Source organism: Cervus canadensis, chromosome 12, assembly GCF_019320065.1.
Source record: "Cervus canadensis isolate Bull #8, Minnesota chromosome 12, ASM1932006v1, whole genome shotgun sequence".
Lineage (NCBI taxonomy): Eukaryota > Metazoa > Chordata > Mammalia > Artiodactyla > Cervidae > Cervus > Cervus canadensis.
Genome location: NC_057397.1, coordinates 1,775,859 through 1,795,109, shown reverse-complemented (window position 1 = coordinate 1,795,109; position 19,251 = coordinate 1,775,859). Strand labels below are relative to the sequence as shown.

At 37.0% G+C, this 19,251-nt stretch overlaps 1 protein-coding gene across 5 annotated transcripts in view; it reads right to left on the bottom strand.

The window, feature by feature from the left end:
• Positions 1-19,251, bottom strand: part of EFR3A (EFR3 homolog A) — a 79,920-nt gene that overhangs the window by 9,926 nt on the left and 50,743 nt on the right. For all 5 annotated transcript variants that reach the window (XM_043483156.1, XM_043483159.1, XM_043483157.1 and 2 more), the window contains 8 exons: positions 18,293-18,465; positions 17,685-17,760; positions 16,306-16,467; positions 15,528-15,659; positions 14,351-14,418; positions 13,268-13,395; positions 6,234-6,325; positions 1,441-1,489 (listed from right to left, as the gene is read on the bottom strand). In XM_043483156.1, coding sequence (XP_043339091.1) covers positions 1,441-1,489; positions 6,234-6,325; positions 13,268-13,395; positions 14,351-14,418; positions 15,528-15,659; positions 16,306-16,467; positions 17,685-17,760; positions 18,293-18,465 — 880 coding nt within the window. The remainder of the gene's footprint in view (positions 1-1,440; positions 1,490-6,233; positions 6,326-13,267; positions 13,396-14,350; positions 14,419-15,527; positions 15,660-16,305; positions 16,468-17,684; positions 17,761-18,292; positions 18,466-19,251) is intronic.

Genomic DNA, 19,251 nt, shown 5'->3' with positions numbered 1-19,251 from the left:
AGGTCCTTTCTGCTACCCCATTGGAAACACACCTCTAATTACACTGCTATATGCCTACTAAAAACGACTCTACATAATTTTCAGAATTTTCATCTGCCCATTTCTTATAAAAGGAAATACACTGACTGCTTCTCACAAATTCATGCAGCCTGAATGCTGGCCACCAAATAAGGGTGACATTCAAATAAACAGTGATGTGCTTTCATAGTTTTAGAAACGTCAGTCTGTACAAAGGAAAATAATTATCCAGGACAAGACAGGACAATCACAAAAACCTAAAGAATGTAAGCTAATAAACTGATACTATATTTATAGAGAAATCAACAGTATATACATTTGCCATGTTGCCTCTGGTAATTCTGGCATCTAAACAAGTACTGAGATAAAGATAAGCTAGTAAAATACTAGGAAAGTTAACAAGCAACATATGCCTATATGCAGGTCAGGAAGCAACAGTTAGAACTGGAAATGGAACAACAGACTGGTTCCAAAAAGAAAAAGGAGTACATCAAGGCTGTATATTGTCACCCTGCTTATTTAACTTATATGCAGAGTACATCATGAGAAACGCTGGGCTGGAGGAAGCACAAGCTGGAATCAAGATTGCCGGGAGAAATATCAATAACCTCAGATATGCAGATGATACCACCCTTATGGAAGAAAGGGAAGAAGAACTAAAGAGCCTCTTGCATGAAAGTCTGAAAGAGGAGAGCGAAAATGTTGGCTTAAAGCTCAACATTCAGAAAACTAAGATCATGGCATCTGGTCCCATCACTTCATGTCAAATAGATGGGGAAACAGTGGAAACAGTGTCAGCCTTTATTTTTTTGGGCTCCAAAATCATTGCAGATGGTGACTGCAGCCATGAAATTAAAAGACGCTTACTCCTTGGAAGGAAAGTTTACAACCAAACCTAGAAGCATATTAAAAAGCAGAGACATTACTTTTGCCAACAAAGGTCCGTCTAGTCAAGGCTATGGTTTTTCCAGTGGTCATGTATGGATGTGAGAGTTGGACTGTGAAGAAAGCTGAGTGCCGAAAAATTGATGCTTTTGAACTGTGGCGGTGGAGAAGACTCTTGAGAGTCCCTTGGACTGCAAGGAGATCCAACCAGTCCATCCTAAAGGAGTTCAGTCCTGGGTGTTCATTGGAAGGTCACACCCAGGACTGATGCTGAAGCTGAAACTCTAATACTTTGGGCACCTCATGCGAAGAGTTGACTTATTGGAAAAGACCCTGATGCTGGGAGGGATTGGGGGCAGGAGGAGAAGGGGACGACAGAGGATGAGATGGCTGGATGGCATCACCGACTCGATGAACTTGAGTTTGAGTAGACTCCGGAGTTGGTGATGGACAGGGAGGCCTGGCATGCTAAGATTCATGGGGTCTCAAAGAGTCGGACACGACTGAGCAACTGAACTGAACAAGCAAAAATCTTACCAATTGCTTTCTTCAGTGCTTCAAAGGTGATTTCTTCAGTGTTACTAACCTAGAGAAAAGTGATTTTAAGTAAAATAAAGGGTTAAGAAAGGTCAATATAAATGACACCCTTACCTAGTTACAAGTCATCTAAGACCTTTTACAAATATTTTCTCTTCTTTGTGTTGGGAAGGATTCATGATTATACTCCACAGTATCAAATAATCATCATGTTTTCCTTGGTTTTAACAATAGGCTACCATAGTGGTGATGCTTTATTGCGACTGTGCTGCTAAGTACGGTTATCATATTGATTTCACACACTTTCATCAGCCTTTTTGGAGAAGGAAATGGCAACCCACTCCAGTATTCTTGCCTGGAGAATCCCAGGGACAAAGGAGCCTGGTGGGCTACAGTCCATGGGGTCGCAAAGAGTCGGACACGACTGAGCGACTAACACACACACACCACAGTGGTTCCCCAAACAAGGTTACAGGCTGATGCTGGGCTGGCAGAACTAGCACCCTTTAAGGCAACCCAACTAATATTCAAGGCAGAGGTTATGTATAAATGCAGCTTCAGCTGTGTAATAAAGGAGAACTAAGTATTCTATACTCTCTATAATTTTGGTACCACATATATGTTTACAAATCAAAAATGAAATAATCAGAAACTCTGAATGGTTTAAAAGCAAGAATCACTACTTTGGGAAGTGTTCAATGAGTACAGTTAACCAACATCTTAAAATAATCATATTCTGGATCTTTTAAGGTCAACCATCAAGTCTGATTCTCCAGAAAACACCTTTTAACTTGAAGTTTTCAAATCTCTCCTGTTTTGAGCCATGTTTGTGCTATATAAAAAGTCAGGAATACTTTTTGTAGCACTAACACATTTTCAGGAGGAATAATATATCCAGTTACTATAGTATCTCAATAAAAGTTAAGAAATGATATATGAGTACTTGCCTTGGACTCTGGTCATCCCTAATTTTAGCTCATGAGCTTCCTTTTGCTAAGTCTAAGGCAAAAAGACTAATGAAAGCAGAAGACTTCATGCTTTGCACCTTAGCTTTTCTGTAATACAAAGGCTTTGGCTGGAATTCAAGCAGCAAGTTTCACTACCTCAGTTTTTCTACTGAAGGCTCATATTTCTAGTTGAAGTCAGATTAAACTTGGAAATCTTCAGTTGCTTTGTTCTAGATATTTGGAGCAGATATACAAGATTAGGCTCTGGCTGGTTAATTATTTGTATCTAGAAGCAATCTAGTACTTCAAAGTTGTTCTTACAACTGGTTAAGACTTTTAGACTTTTGAGAAACAATTAGAGCACCGGAGAAAGAACACAGGAGAAGCCAGAAGGTCAGGATCCTTGTTACACAGAACTTTTACCTGTTAGCTGTTCAATTATGGGTAAGTGACAAGCTAAAGGACTTGATCTAATAACTCTTCTCTATTTGTTTTCCTTACTTTAGAGAATGAGGATGCATTCCTCAGCATGGAAACATCTCAGGTCACTCAGTCTCCGTCCTGTTTTTACCTCCTTCCTCCGAGTCCCTTGAAGTCCCCTGCTGGTCCTCTCCATCATGCCTCTAAGAAAGGCACCTCCTCCTCCCCTGACCTCTCCCTCGTCTCCAGCCTGGCTACCCCAGACCCGCTTCAACCTCAGTGCAAACCACCACAGGTGTCTCCTGTCTGGCCTCTCCACCTCCAGTCTCCTCTTTCCAATGTAGCTCAGTCACACGTTTGAGGTTCTTTTTACGAAAGCCCAGCTCTGACAACGACACTGCCCAACTCTCAACGTGTTGCCATTTCCTATCGGAGTACACATGAAGCCCTCGGCCTGGGGATGAAATGTTCCATAACTTGGCTTCAATTCTGTCTCCCACTTTTGCCTTTTGTGAATTTTCGTTTTTTTTTTTTTTAAAAAAGAGGAATTTCTTTATACTAATGTTTAATGATTCATATTTTTCATACAAAGTAGCTGCTAAATACAAGCCTTGGTGCTCAAGCAAACCACAGTCTGTTCCAAATCTATAGAAAACACTGGTTGTGCTACAGTTATTGGGAAATGGTACAAAGGTAGGCTCTTGGAGGAGTTCCAACATTCCTTTACTCGTTATGACTTTGGCCTCACGTATGACCTGTAACTCTCGCTTAGACTGTACAATGCCCTTGAGCCTGTGTAAAATCTGCTACGCCTTTCCCAACCAGACTGGCTGTGACGTCACTTTCACTGATGAGTGCCTTCTTGTTCTGTTAGCACACACAGAGGTTCCTTCAGTTGTACTTGGGGGAAAGGCAGGAGTAGGCATGTATGTATAAAAGATCTGCTATTTGTCCTAGAAAAAGTGACAATCCTTCTCAGCCAACCAGTGACTTAATATTGTATAAAAAATTTAATTTGTACTCCAAATTTAACATGTCTAACTTCCCATCCGTTTCCCCAAATAATCAAGCACTGACTATTATCTTTTTGAGAGAAGAACTGAGTCATGGTTTCAGGTTTTACTTATATTCTTTATGTGTATCAGTCATGCTGATGGGGCTCAGCAAGCACCAGAGATCACAGTCTTGCCTGTGGTGCCTTATTCTATTAGTCAAGCTGATCGTTTAATTTCAGGAAGCAGATATGCCTCTATTCTATTTTAGTCACTTATCTTCTTTAATTCTTTAATTTAATTTAGGTATCTTTATACATATATAGGGCAATTTTTAGGAGAAGTTCACTAAGGATTCACAGTGGGTTAAACCTTGAACTGCAAATGTTACAACTGACATACCGCAATGGACCAGTTTATTTTAATAGATCAATAATAAGCTGAGCCATAACTAGGGAAAAACAACAGTTTTGCTATGATCTCCATCTAAACAACAACAATAAAAAAGTTACAAGCTCTAAAAGCAGGTATCAAATATAATCTGAGGACTATATGAGATTATGTATATATAATTTCACATAATTTTGATGAAATAATGATTTTTCAAATGAGCAGTTTTTAATTTGATTCACTGTTAGCAAATATATGTATTCTCAGCTTGATATTTTGTTACACCATTAACTGGAGAATACCTAACTGATGAAAATCTCTCCCGTCCACACAATGAAATTACTTGGTTTTAGCCTAAAAGGTACCGTTATTCTGTCTTCTGGTATCTGAACCACCATTCCTAACACACAAAATTAGGTACCACAACGGTAAATGAGTTTGAAACTCCAATGTGCTCAACTAAAAACTATACTTAATTTTTCAAATACTCAGGGTGAGGTGTATTTGACTTAGGATTTATACTTAGAGCAAAGATAAAACAAAAGGATCTTTGGTAATTTAACATATGTATTAATGAACTTTTAATGTAAAATTCATGCTCAAGAATCTTCCTCCTATACTAAGTCTTCATGCAAATGTCTTTTCAATTCATTTTACTAAAATAAACTGACTCTCTGCAACAGTTTCAAGTGCTAAATATGTATTTTTAGGAGAAATAAAGATGGTTAACAAAGGGCAAAGGGAAAAATTACAGTCAATAAAACAGACTGCACTCTTGACACATATAAATTAAGGCTTTGGATGAATTTCTTCCCTCAAAAGGTATTATCAGCAAATTCATAATCATTAAAGATAGACTTAGCAAGGCATCTTCCTTGCTAATAACGTGTAAAAATTAAAATGTCTTTGGAGAGGTGAAATTTAGGGAAGATGATTTTTCTTGAGTCTTAAACTGGTAAGAAAACTTAAACCAACCTTGAGGCCCCAAGTTCCAAAATGAACACCAACAGCTTATTCAAACTACTCCAATATTCTGAAGTTAATTTCTTTATAAAACTGATTAATTCTACGTAAGAGGGAGCTAAAAAGCTTGAAAGATATAAATTAATTGGCTGTACCCTGGCCACCAAATAGTTTTAATTCCTGCAGACAAATTAACTGACAGGGAATGGAAGCAGGAGGGAGAGAGGAGGCTGAGAAAGCACAAAGTCAGACAATTTCCTTCCCCTTTTCTTATATGGATATTCTTTTAATCATTTATACTGTACCAAGAGAAATAATGAAATACCTAGGAAGCAAACAATGGATAAACCACAAGGAGGAGGCTGACTTGACATGCTGGCACATCGGCACTTTTACTTGACTATCAAAAAATTCTCTGCTGATTTGTGTGGATAAGTCCTAGAGAATACTGGCTGCTTTTTCTTCCTATAACTCAGGAGGGTACACTCTTGTGCTCTATTGAAACAGGAGGAGAACATTAAATCTATGATATTTCAAATAACTCCTTCAAGAGTATACAGGTCACTGATACAGTTTAACCTACATTAAATGTTATATTTACTTTCCAAAATGATTAAAAAAATTCTCTCATAGGTGAAATTTTTAAACTTTCTAAAAGTAGTGGGTATTTGGCTTCACTTGAGAGTGTATAATCCCATTTATTCTCACAACTTATGTTTTATAAATCTTTTAAAATAAATAGGATTAGAGGGCCTATTTATTTAATAAAAGGCCTTATATAAGTTCTTACTTATTAAAAAAGCTTAGTTCTATGGTTTCTTTTACTACAATGTGAGTGACACCATAACACTTAATATTAAATTTATGTATCTTTGTAAGTGTCTGAAATGAATTCAGCAAAATAAATTGTAAATTACAAGTTCAAAGCTAAATCAAATTAACATCTACTAACAATTTTGCTTATTTAGGAATAATTCAGAGTTGTATTTGCTCCTAAAAGTGCAGAGGGGCAAAAAGCTCTTTCAAATTGACTGATGTCTATCTCAAGACAGTACTTGGTCATAAACTTTCAGCAACTTACCACATCATCAGAAGGAATGCTGTTGGGTAAAATATCCACCTGAATGGATACGGTGTCCACAATACTCTTCCTTCTAGAAAGTCGATCTTCATCTACAATAAAAAAAAAAAAAAATTCCCCCATTATTTCCTAGTTAGAAATGGTGTACCATGTATAAATTCCAGTTATTTCAGATTTCAAAAAATTTCAGAAAATTAAGAGAGTTTGTCTTTTTTTGCTTTTACTAAATATATAAAGCAGTGTGCTCTCAGACTTTAACAGATTTAAAAAATAAAATTGATGGACTCAGTTTCATGCAGTTGACCCCTGAATGACATGGAGGTAGGGGCGCTGACACCTGAAGAGCCAAAAATCAGTACAGAACTTCAAAGTTGGCCCTCCATACCCCCAGTTCCATTTCCAGTCGAAATTTTCCAATTTTGTATTAATCAATTCTATTCAATATGTTCTATCATGTTGAGGTTTGACAGAAAACAACACAATTCTGTAAAGCAATTATGCTTCAATTAAAATATCAATTAATTAAAAAAAATGTTCTAAACTCAATTTTAATGTCTCTAAGAAAACCTTCCTCATCTGTACACTGTCACATTTATTTTTCAAGAGAGCCATCCTTCAGAATTTTTTATCTTGTCTTATGTAGACTTGAGGATGGCTTCTGAAGTGGTCTAAAACAGCACTCCCTCTTATACCGCCAGTAGAGCTGCTTCTAAAATGAATCTTTTTCAGACTAACTTACAATTTTAAAACAAATCCAGCCTACTGACTAATGCTGAGCTTCCCAAGATTTTGCACATCGAAGCATACACAAAATTATAGTACATGTAAGGCACACGGAGCTCAATGGAAGAGGCTGCCTGCACTGTAAGCTGACTGCCCAAGACCAGACCCAGCTAGCTGAAGAGCTAAGGAGATCAGTATTCAGACACACCTGTAAGGTTCCCAATAACAGGGAGCTCAGGCCTAGAATTAGCCTAACGGCACAGTCAGTCACGTCATAATCTGGCAACACTCTCTCTTTCTAATTTCACTTTGTATATGCAGTTGACCAAAGGAAATGGCAACCCACTCCAGTATTCCTGCCTAGAAAATGCCATGGACGGAGGAGGCTGGTAGGCTACTGTCAGTCAATGGGGTTGCAAAGAGTAGGACACGACTGAGCAACTTCACCTCGTGAACAACCTGGGAGTTCGGGGCAGACTCCTCTGCAGTCAAAAATCTGCATTACAACTTTAACTGGCCCTCCAGATCCATGGTTCTGCACCTGCAGATTCAACCAACTGGAGACCACATAATACCGTGGTACATGTTTATTGAAAAGTATCTGCATTTTAAGTGGAACTATGCAGTTCAAACCAGTGTTGTTCAAGGGTCAACTGTACTGTGATTTTATTCTTCCGAAGGGGTGAAGAATGAACTAAAAGAGGGCAAACATAAAGAAACTGGTTTCTTGGGACTTTCCTGGTGGTCCAGTGGTTAAGACTCTGTGCTCTGGGCGTGGGCTTGCTCCCTGGTTGGGGAACTAAGATCCCAAAAGCTGTGTGGCACGGCCTAAGAAAACCATTGGTTTCTTTCTTACTGACTACTCCTCTACTCCAAGGTAGCCTTCCATGGCAATAAATTAATGCTGTTAATCAAACATGGCAATTTGCTTTCTGGGACACAGAAGGATTGCAATTCCTGGCCTCTCGGTGGTTAGGAGGGACTCTGTAACTAGTTCTGGCCAATGAAGAGTGAGCAACGTTCTAGACTATGGCTATTCCATCAGCTTGGGCTCCAGAACATGGAGGATGTAAAGTTATGCACGGCTAGCTGGAGCAACGAATAAGTCTTTACAGTTTTAAATTACTAAGAATCTGTGTCTGTTTCTTCTCACAGCACAACTTAGCCAGGGTTCTTAACCTTGGCACTACCGGCATTTTGGGCCAGATAATTCTTGCCGTGGGAGCTATTCTGTGTACTGCAGAATATTAGCAGCATCCCTAATTTCTGCCTGCTAGACACCAATAGGCCTGCCCCACTGGCGATAACTAAGAATGTCTCTAGGGTTGACATATGGTTCCTAGAGTGTGAAAAATCACTCACAGTTGAGGACCACTGACCCATCCCATCCTGATAATAGACCTTTCGAGAATTTTCCCTGTATGCCACCATCTTATTATAAGTTTCTTGAACACTAACCACATCACTCCTCCAAGCAATTCTACCCACTGCCTGAGGAAGTAAAAAGGCAATCTGCATTCTCCAGTCAGATCCTACAAACAGGAACATCGGCTGTTCCTGATGTATTAAGGCAGATGCGCCTATTCTCCAGTCTCTGAGCATCTGCCTCACATGCTTTTCTACAAACAGGAACTCCTTCGGGAAACACCTGTTACCTGCCCTTTCTTATGTCCCCTCCACCATAAAGACTCTTACCTTTCAAGCTCTACTTACACACTGCATCGCATCCTTTAAATCGTAAATATTACTTAATTGTTTTTACTTACTTGTCTTTCTTCTAGCTACAGAAATTTCCTACCGGTTATGACTGATCTTTCCTTATCACTATTCAATCATTCTCACCGGTAAGTCACTAACTGGGCCTTGAACTACCAACATGTAAATCAGTGCCTTTTCTCCGCAACTGTACAAGAATTTAGTGGCAGACTGTGTTTTGCATCTATCATCTAGCTGTTACTCAGGTTCCGCTGTATAAAGGCTGGAGGTACAGAATGAATACATACCCATCTGTGACAAGTTACTACATATAGTTTCACTACAGTTTTCAGGTTGAAAATATCTTATCTCCTGCATATGATTATTACTGAGGTAACCAAGACACTGTACTTTTTCTAATTTTTCCTCATGATCATATGCTAATATAAATCACCAAACATAAAAATCAACATCAATGGAACTGCTACAAAACAGTATGGTCATCACTGCTGACTTGCTTTTCAACTTTCAAGGCTTTACCAGAACTCAAAATGAGGAATAAGTAACAGCCTGCTTCTCAAAAAAACCCATACAAGAATTTCTAGGTTAATATATGAAACCTGATGGGTTGCAGAAAAGAGACAAATTGAAGCTTAAGATAAAAATAAAAAGGAAAGGAGAAGTACAGAGGCAGGAGAGGGATCACTGAGTGGCAAAAATGAGTCAGAACGGGAGGGACATATAGGGGCAGAGATTTAAGACAGAAAAGGAATTGTTCAAAGGAAGAACATGAAACTCAATGGGAAACTCTTAACACTCTATTCTCAGAAAGTTCTTTCTTTTCATCAATAGAGTAACCTGCTTGAAGGTGATAGAAAAAGCCCAGTCACAACTAAGTATCGTGCACATCTACACATGAGTAAGCTCTTCACAACACAGCTTACAGAAGATAATGCCCCTGTTTTCATGGGCCGTTCACGTCTGCTCCTGACCTGCCCTTCAAGGTCGGCTGAGACGCAACATCACTGCAGCCGCTGTGGACGGCCCTGTCCTGCCGGCTCGAGAACTGCCTGTCAGAGTCTCAGAGCCTCGTGTGTGCACCCCCGGGGCAGACCCTTGCTTCCCTTCCTCAGGCTGGCCTAGGCAGTCTCAGACGCTACTTTCTACGCCCCCTCCGTTTTCCCACCCCACCTCCCTCTCCACTTCCTATAATCTGCTGTTTGCTATGGTAATCACTGTTTCTTCTTTCTGTTTTTAATTGCAACCTGGGTTTTAGAGCAATACTTGGAGACAGTGAGGCCTAACTTCCTTCAGTGATATTCTGCTGCCACCTGGAGTGTCGGTGTATAATGTATGGAACTGCATTCAGACGGCTAAAGAATAAAGAAACACAAGTATACACAATACTCTGAACACAAGTATAACACAGAACTACATCAAATTACTCAATATAATTGCCTATGGTTGTATAAAAAAAGGCAGAAGAACTTACTTAACTGTGTATTAATAAATCATGAAATATAATTAGGGCCACAATGCTGCTCCGATTCAATTAAAAAGCTAACTGGCAAAATGAAATCTCAGAGGTAACTTATCTATACAAAACTTCATTTTAACACTGATAGTACTTATACAGATAGACTTTTTTGGTTTTATAGAAAAACACAAAATTCCACCTAGAGCTAACGCATGTTTATTTATAGTGACACTGTTTTTTTTAGGTTCTATCAATTCTTATCAAGCCATTCCCTATTTAAAATCATTTAATGACCCCCGTTGCTTTCAGAACAGTTCGAACTATTTAATCCGGTTTTACAATTCCCAATCCTACTCTTCCAAGTCACTCCAAAGTAGACTAACTTTATAGCAGTTCCTTGAAAAATCATCTTCTTGCTCGCCTCCATTCTTCCACACATGCTGTTACTTTGGCTCATTAGCCTAACTTGCTTTAGGCTCAGCTTAGGGGAAAACACCCCTGGTTTCACAAAACCTGGACAGAAGACTCTTCCAGGTGCTATCATCATCTCCTCTGATGATAGTCTTTAAGGCGTACTGCAATCATCTAGTTAATTGTCTTGTTAGACAAACTGTATAATGAATTAACTTCTTTCCTATGCATCTAGAATAAAACTGCTGATGTGCCATCTCGGGAGAACTGAGAAAAATGTCATTCAAAATCATCTTCTGTGTTTCTTGGTCCAGATGAGGAATCCCATTAGGAAAGACTGTATGCTTTGTTAAAGCAAGAACCTCTACCTGTCTTGCTTATTCTTGCTTTTGTCTGCACAGCGGCTGCCACACTGTAAAAACTCATTAAATACTCATTACCCCTTCATAGAGGAGCATATAACACACACCTAGACATACACTATTAACTCAAATTCTAGGCTGATTTGCAATAATTAGCTAACATTTATTGATCACTTACTTTATGCCAGTCATTAACTGTTCAGTAAGCTTTAGGCAGACCATTCTTCTTTCTTTAGAACCAGTTACCATTATATTTCAACTGTCTGTCTGTCTTCTCCACAAAACTTTAATCCTTGAGGATAGGGACTGAATCTTAACATCTTTCTACCCCGAATGTCAGAAGAATATTTGATATAGGAGACATTCAGTAAAGGTTTGTGGAATACAAGAAAAAATAAATCTGGATCAATACGGATGACTGAACAATCTTTGAGCACACAGTTGGCAAAATCAATTTATTAAGCACCTAACTGAACAGGCAAGGCAGTTAATTCTAGTGGCCTTACCTAATCAAATTATTTAATTTCAGCCTCACTATCCTCATTTGTAAACAAAATTAATGCTACTTTCCTCACCAAACTACATTCTCAGATTAGCTGAGAACACGAATACAGAGTATCACTGTGACTGGCAAACACTCAGTACATAATAAATGGTAGCTACTATTTTGATGATGAAGGATATACATGCATGATACACAACCTAAATATTTAAACTTTTTTCTTTTAAGAAGAAAGATACCTTAAATCTTAAATCCCTTATTTTTTAAAAAAATGAATATCTGATGGTTATACAGCAAAAGGAAAATTTAATGATTGATTGATTATGCCACAAAATCTTACTATGTCTTCTGACTCTCTCTGCATTAAGGCAGGACACACATGCCACCGACTAGTTCTAAACTGCCAAAATCTTTATAAATCAGAAAAACCTTATTCATACTGAGGGATTTCTGTGCAGTTACATAACTAAGTATATGCTGAAATGCTCAGAATTCTTCTAGTCAGTGATAGACTGGCATTAAAAAAGAGAATACATCCTTTTCAGGGGTGGGAAGAAATGGGAAATACAAACCATTTGTTAAAAAAAATAAATGTACCATAATTTTCATTAAGAACTGTTTAGAGTTAAAGGAACAGGGTAGAAGGAAATAACAAGGGATGGAAAGTAAACTACAGCTATGGGGAAGGTAGAGCAAAACAATAACTGAATTTACAACTACATAAAATACACAGGCCACTGTCTTCATTTTCTAGAAGGCAGTTGTATTAAGCTAGGGGAGGGATGGGGGAGGGAAAGGGCAGGCCAGCTGACACTGGATTTACCTTTGCACTTGTGCCTGGGTTTATGAGGTTTTTTGCCTGAAGGAAAGAGAGCTAAATCCAAATTATAAGAATGAAATATTTTAAAAACCTATTTAAAAAATTCTTTTAAATTACAAAGCTCTACTAATGTTTTATTTTTAGCACTTTTATTTTCCCAAGGAATTCCTGAGGAACAGAATTTTCTATACTATGGAATTTAAAAGAAAATGCAAAAGCTTTCATTAACATCTCAGACTATTATGAACAACTATCTGTAATAAATATACATATTTTGGATCCATATTATAAAAAAGTTATTTCCAAAGATCATGCTACTTCTAGCGATTAATTCGGAAAACTACCTAAATGAAATCAAACAGCTCTCTTATAGAACAGATGCATCCCTGAAGGAAGAAGTAGTTTTTCTAACAAATTTAACATTTATACAATCATCAAAAGAAAATGAAGGTGTCCTAAGATAAAAATCTTTGATTTTCGTTTTCAAAGTAAAAAGTGAATGCAAGATATGATGCAGTTTTGCTTTGAAACACAACAATTATCTCAGGCAATGAAAAGAACAGAAGAAGATACATTATACACAGAGGAAAACATATTCTTAACTTAAAAAGTTTGCAGGTTTCTTTACATAGCAAATAGTCTGTACTCTTTCAAATGACAAAAATTACCTAATTCATTAAGCTCAACAGTCACAAATTACTAACCAAATGATTTTTACCAATTTCCTGAAGTTAAACACAATATTGCTTAAAGAGCAAAGATCTTACCTTGCTTCTCTGTTTAAAGAATAATATTATTCAGTATAATAATACATAAAGTATAATAGTTATCACTTGAAGATTCAATTTGCTCATGATAAAATCATGTATATGTCTTTTACTAAAGGTTTTCAAGAACAAAATTTTAAAATAGAAGCTTTCTTAAATCTGAAACAGCTGTGATATAGTAAGTACACAAACAGAATTAATTCTCATTGCTAACTGAACCCGCAGAACAATTGCTGATAACGTACTCGATAGAGGAAGTTTTAATCACCCCCCTTACCTGTCACCTGCGGTACGTATGGGACTGACAACCTCTCAACACTATAGCCACTGCCCCCTAGTGACTCTGCAATCTTGTTGGTCAAAAAGTACAGATTTTTGTCATGCTTCTCTAAAGATTTTGGAAGCCTGTCAAGTTGATCAAAACAAAAGTCATTTAGTATTATTTAAAATAAATTAACATATAAACATTCTAGATCAAGGTCTAAATATAAATGCAACTTAAACTGTAATTAGTCACAGGAAAATCAGTATATTTTAGGTGACTAATTTGAGCTCTTTAAAAACGTATGGAGCGTGGACCCAGTTAGGAAGCATTCTGTTGTTATTCTTTCCCAGTAACGTCCCAAGGGTGAGGTCAGCCTTATCTTATCCTGCTGGTATTCACACATTAAATGATGAAGAGGACTAAATTCAGCTTTAACTATGATGCTAATTAAAAATCTACTGTGAGAAGAAAATAAAAATGAAGCTCACTGACTATTAATCAAGAATACACTAGCCAACTAAGAGAAAGGAAGCTCTCGCCCAAGACACACAGCTTCACTGTCCTTTCAAACTGCTTGGTATTACACTATGCTGATGCTTTCAGTATCAAACTGCTTTAGAGTCCAAAAGTTTGAATGAAGTATTTTTCATATATATATTTTTTTGTTTGGACAGCAAGAAAAAAATTCAGGGTATAACCATCGTTTTTTGGAAAACATTCTTCCTCCCATAGTTTTATTAATATTCTTATCTATTATCCAAAGTCTTGAACAAGATATTACGGTCTCTTCAAGGAGTATTCACCTATATATCAGAACACGCTACATTTAAGAGTTGCATCTTCATGTTTAAAAAAAGGTAAGCTAAAATTTTTTTCATCAAAGACTGAATCCATGCGTGTATGAGTCCACATTTATAATTCACAAGAACTTTTATAACAAGAGAAACAAGTTAGATGAGTTAAGTGACAGAAACATAAAACAATGAGAATTATAAAACATCAGAAAATTATTCTAACACTAGTTCACTCCCTTGCAATCATTTACTGGTTTCTCAAGTCAATGCCCCTTCCTTGAAATGTAAAGCATTGACATACATGCACTTATCTCTGAAAATATGCTCTGGTAGAAAATAAGGGGCTTCCATAGTTCGAATTTCAATAACCTGAAAAATATCCAAAAACAAAATAAAGTAAAGATCAAAAGCCTTACCCTTCAGGATGCTGCCACAAAAATTTGGAAAACTAAAAACACAGAAACAAAAACTAAACATTTATAAGAAATATCATCACTTTATTTTGGAATTTAAGCTACAGTTTAGAACCCAAATGAAGAGTTCGTTTTGTTTTCACGTTTATGAACTCAGCAGGTAACAAAATCACAGTGATAAAATAATACAAGCTGTGAAAAAAGATGCTACATCACATCCGATCAAACCTGGCACAGAGGCAGTCAGAACCTGAACTTTCTCAAACACCCTGTGTGGGGACCGCCCCCACAGACAGCAGGCCCGCGCGGGGCCCCTGCTCCACGGGGCCTTCTGCCACCCACGTCTGTGGTCTCTGCGCTCTTCTGAGGTCTAGCTCCCCCTCTCACCTGGGAGCCACCTAAAGGGGAACCCTGCTTTCACAGAACTTGGATCTTTAACAGCAGATGTCAAACAGTCACTCAAACGTTTGCTGAATGAATGAATGAGTTTTATTTCTTAGAAAGCACTAAAAAACCCCTAAATTTTAGGAAGGACTGAGAAATGTGCTTCCAGTTTCATAAAAATGAGGCTCTCCTTCAAAGATGTCTTTAAAGAATAAAAATTACAGTGGACTTTCTCTTCAGGTAAGTCAGGGGCTCTGAAATGTATGCTAAACCATGCAGTAACTATTTAATGAGTTACTGCTGAAAAAGCTAAATACAGTTAAATGACATAGGACAAATCTCTGAGAGATGTATTATTTATTTAACTTTTGAGATGTAACTCAAGGAGACTAGTTTAAAACATAACGACAATAAAAACAGTATAATTAAGGAAATATGAGATACTAAGATTCATAATGTTTTAAAAGGAAAACAATTGTATAAGAAATTGCATGAAGTATTCTAGAAGAAAACCGTAACACAGAAAAATTCTAATACAACAACAGGCATCAAAGAAAATATGAACATAACATTATCGTAATAATTTGATACATAATCATCAAAATTAAAAATAATTATCAATGGTAGAAAATCTGCCATTTTCGTACAGTTCAAATGCAAGGACTTAGCTAAATATATTACCTTGCTAACATGCTGGCAAAACGCAGGAACAGCTATCATCTGACTTACAAAGTTGAGGTATGCAGCAACCAGCGCCATGATTCCACAACGATGGAACATTGACAAATTATCTTCATTGATAATTGCACTGTCCTTTAATTAAATAAACAAACAAACAAACACTGATAGATCAAGGTCTCATGCTCCATTAGTGTTTTTTCTATGATTATACTAAAAAAACTGCAGGTAGGCTGGAATGACAACAAAAATGTCACCTTAGAAGAAGCTTTCTTTTAAAAAAAAATTCTAAAAGGAGAATAAATGCCCATTTATAAGAGACTTAAAACTCTCAATTCAAATAGGTCTTCTTTAGGAAAGCCTTTCCTAAAGACAGGGGTACTCAGGGACTGGTGAAATGTATATCAGATATATAAAAATAAATGCATGTGTTCTCATTGCACTCAGTTCTATTATTACATAATATTTAAACTCTAATTAAACAACTCCATCTATGTTATTTTTATTACTTAACAACTATCCTCCCCACTGAAAGGATGGGCGCAGGGCCCATGCTGTCTTTTTCATCATGGTAATCCTATGGCCTTGAACAATATTTAGCACATGGTCAATACTTACTCAACATTTGTAAAAAGAATAAATGAATGTGATCATGGTTTGAGTACTTTAGATTTAAAACTAGACAGTTCACTTAAAAAATGAATAAAGATGATAATACTTTAAAGATGGTGTCTAATTCATAAAAAAATGTTTTTGTCAATGAAAGGTTATGAAAGCATACCTGTAAAGCAATGGCTAATCGAATGAGATCAATAACTACTTCTTCGTTGGCCAATTCAATAGTTATAAGAGCAAGAGAAGTATAAAGCAGCTCATAGTTTTTCTGAACATTGTCTTCCTCTTTACAGCCCAAATATATGTGCCGATATAGCTGCTGCCCATTCTGAAAAGGGAAATGATACAGAAAAAGTCTTGCTTAAAATGTAGCAATGCAGATTTCACAGGCCTGTATAACCTCTTACAAAGTAGCTATCTTATCACATAACATGGGAGAGATTTAAACTAATAATTGGAGGGTCAAATTGTATTCCAATAATTAACATCAATAAATATATCGATATATAACTACACACTAACATTGGAGTTGAAGACAAAATTAAATAAAAAGAGCAAGTCAGAAATAGTTCCAGTGTAAAGAATGAAAATGTCTTTAGTAGTAATCTGAAAAGACAAGCAAATTATACACAGATTTGAGAAAACCTGAAACGATTGGCAGAATTATGGGAGCCTTGGCAATGATAAGCAACACCTGGCTGAGGAGAAATGAACTCAGGTTTTCTTGCCTGAGGGAACAACCTCCTGAGAGGTGGGTTAGGAGCAGTCCAGGGAAGAGCATCTCCAGGCTCTGCCACACTTTGGTCTGAAGTGACACAGGCACGTCTAAAGCCCACCCACGAGGAGAGGTCACAGGTACACCCCCGGGACTGTAAGAGGTTTCCCTCTAAAAACAAACTGATCTAACATGTTCGTCAAGAACAGAAAAGTCTGTCGTCTAAAGCATCCTAGAGTACAGGTCCAATTGTCAAGTGACAACAAACAGAAATAAGAGTTTTTCCCATTTCAAAGTACCATGTGGAAATTAACTCAACATGTTACACTGGTTTGCAACACAAAACTGTAAGTTACAACTGGGAAACTGAATGACCACCACGCTTCCTCTCCACTAGGCCCCACTGCCCACCCCAGATAGGATTTAACTCATCAGTGAGGAAGCGTGAGCATCAGTGTTTTTAAAAGCACAAAGCTCCCCAGGTGATTGTAGTGTGTGGCCAGGGTCACAGGCCACAACAGCAGTCTTCTGAAGCCAGTCTGTCTGTAAGGTTGTGCATTTTGCTCTGTAATCTATTTAACATGCACATGGACCCATGTAGGTAAGAGGGGCCCGTCCCGCTGTGCCAATGCCTGACTGGTTAAGCCTGTGCAGGTCTGAGGTTCAGTGCTAGTAAGTGGGGGTTTTCTGGCTACAGATACAGAACTGTGTATGCTCTTCTAATAGATTCCCCTTCATTTCATTTTAAGGTTACAGATCAATACAAACCTACCAGAGAATTCAAATGGCAATAACTTAAGTCATGCACTGTTTTTCAGAGATGATCTTACCTTTTTCATGAAACTTGTGTCTTGTCTACAAATTTTTTCTCTTTTTATTTTTAGGTCAGCCACATCTGGTATTATTCTAGAGAGAACCAATGCATCATTTTTTAAGGAATGACAGTTATTATATCATATCTTATATGACAAATCATAGCTATACTTAGAAATCTCAGCTATTTACCACTCATTTCAATGAGCATTTTAAATAAGCTTATATGTAATGATTCTACTGAATAAACAAGTTTAATTAAGTAACACTACACAAAGTAGTCCTTGAGGCAAAACCAAAACAAAATCTATGTAACTAATGATTAATAGTAGATGAGATCTCTGAAAGTACATTAAAAGACCTTTAACATTTACTAACTTAAAATACATTAGTAATTGTTAAACAAATTAAATAAAATTCTGGATTAATAAAACCTAAAAATCCTAGATGAAAAAAAGTACAATACTGCACAATGGTAATGGTGATGGTTCTGTAACTGTGAATGTACTGAAAACCATTGAATTAAATACTTTAAAAGGGTAAAAAAAAAAAATACTGTACTTAAAATCATTAACGTAGAAACCTGAAAATTTCATCATTAAGCCTATTTTCAAACAGCACATACCTGATCCCTCGAAGCTTTGCCCTGTTGTCATGGCGATCCATGAGATTATGCATTACTTCCAAGACTAACTGTCTCAGTTCATAGTCTTCCATAAGTGACGGTGATAGTAAGGGATCCAGAAAAGACCCTGGCAGTGCAGTAACTATTGTCTTTGCTTTGTATCCAGAAGTTACCTGATTACAGGGAGGAAAAACAAACAGAAAACCTTTGTCATGAGTCCTTACTTCTTTGGTAAAACTCTCAAGTTGTTTTCTAAGAATCATAAGCTTAGGGAAAACAGGAAGTACAAATATAAGTCTGAAGGAAAAATTAAAAGAAAATTTGTGAGATGAGGATTTTACAAAAACATCATTCATAAAGTTAATAAAATCAGTATCAGCACACATTTACCATATACCAGGCATGACTCTAAGCAGTATATGTGTACTAACGTCATCATTACCATGTTCCTGTGAGGCTAGGAATTATTACTGCTTCCCCATTTTGTAAAAGAAAACCGAGGCTCAGAGAGGTTAAGAATATATGGGGCAGGAAGTCAGTACTAAATGGATATAAGGAGATTAGGTAACAAATAACACAAGTAAGATTTGAAAATTTTAAACTGGCAAATAATTATTTTAAGTTAAGCAGTTCAGTTTAATAGGAATGCATTTTCATTTTGGAAAGCTGTTTTCATTATTTGATGTGACATTTCTGAGTATATCCCTATATCTAAAGTTGGAGCTTTTAATCAGCCTACACATAAATGCTATTAAACAGTTTAACCATAATACACCGACATTCATTCAGTAGAGTATGTAGTACAATTAGGATTAGAGACAAGGTTATTTGCTCAGGGAATTTATTTAATAAAAAAAGCTTAGGACCAAATGAAATTTCAGGTGGGTAATCTCTATTTATATTCAGGATTACAAGCATATAGGGAACATCTACCATTTATATTTGGGCATTCATTATAG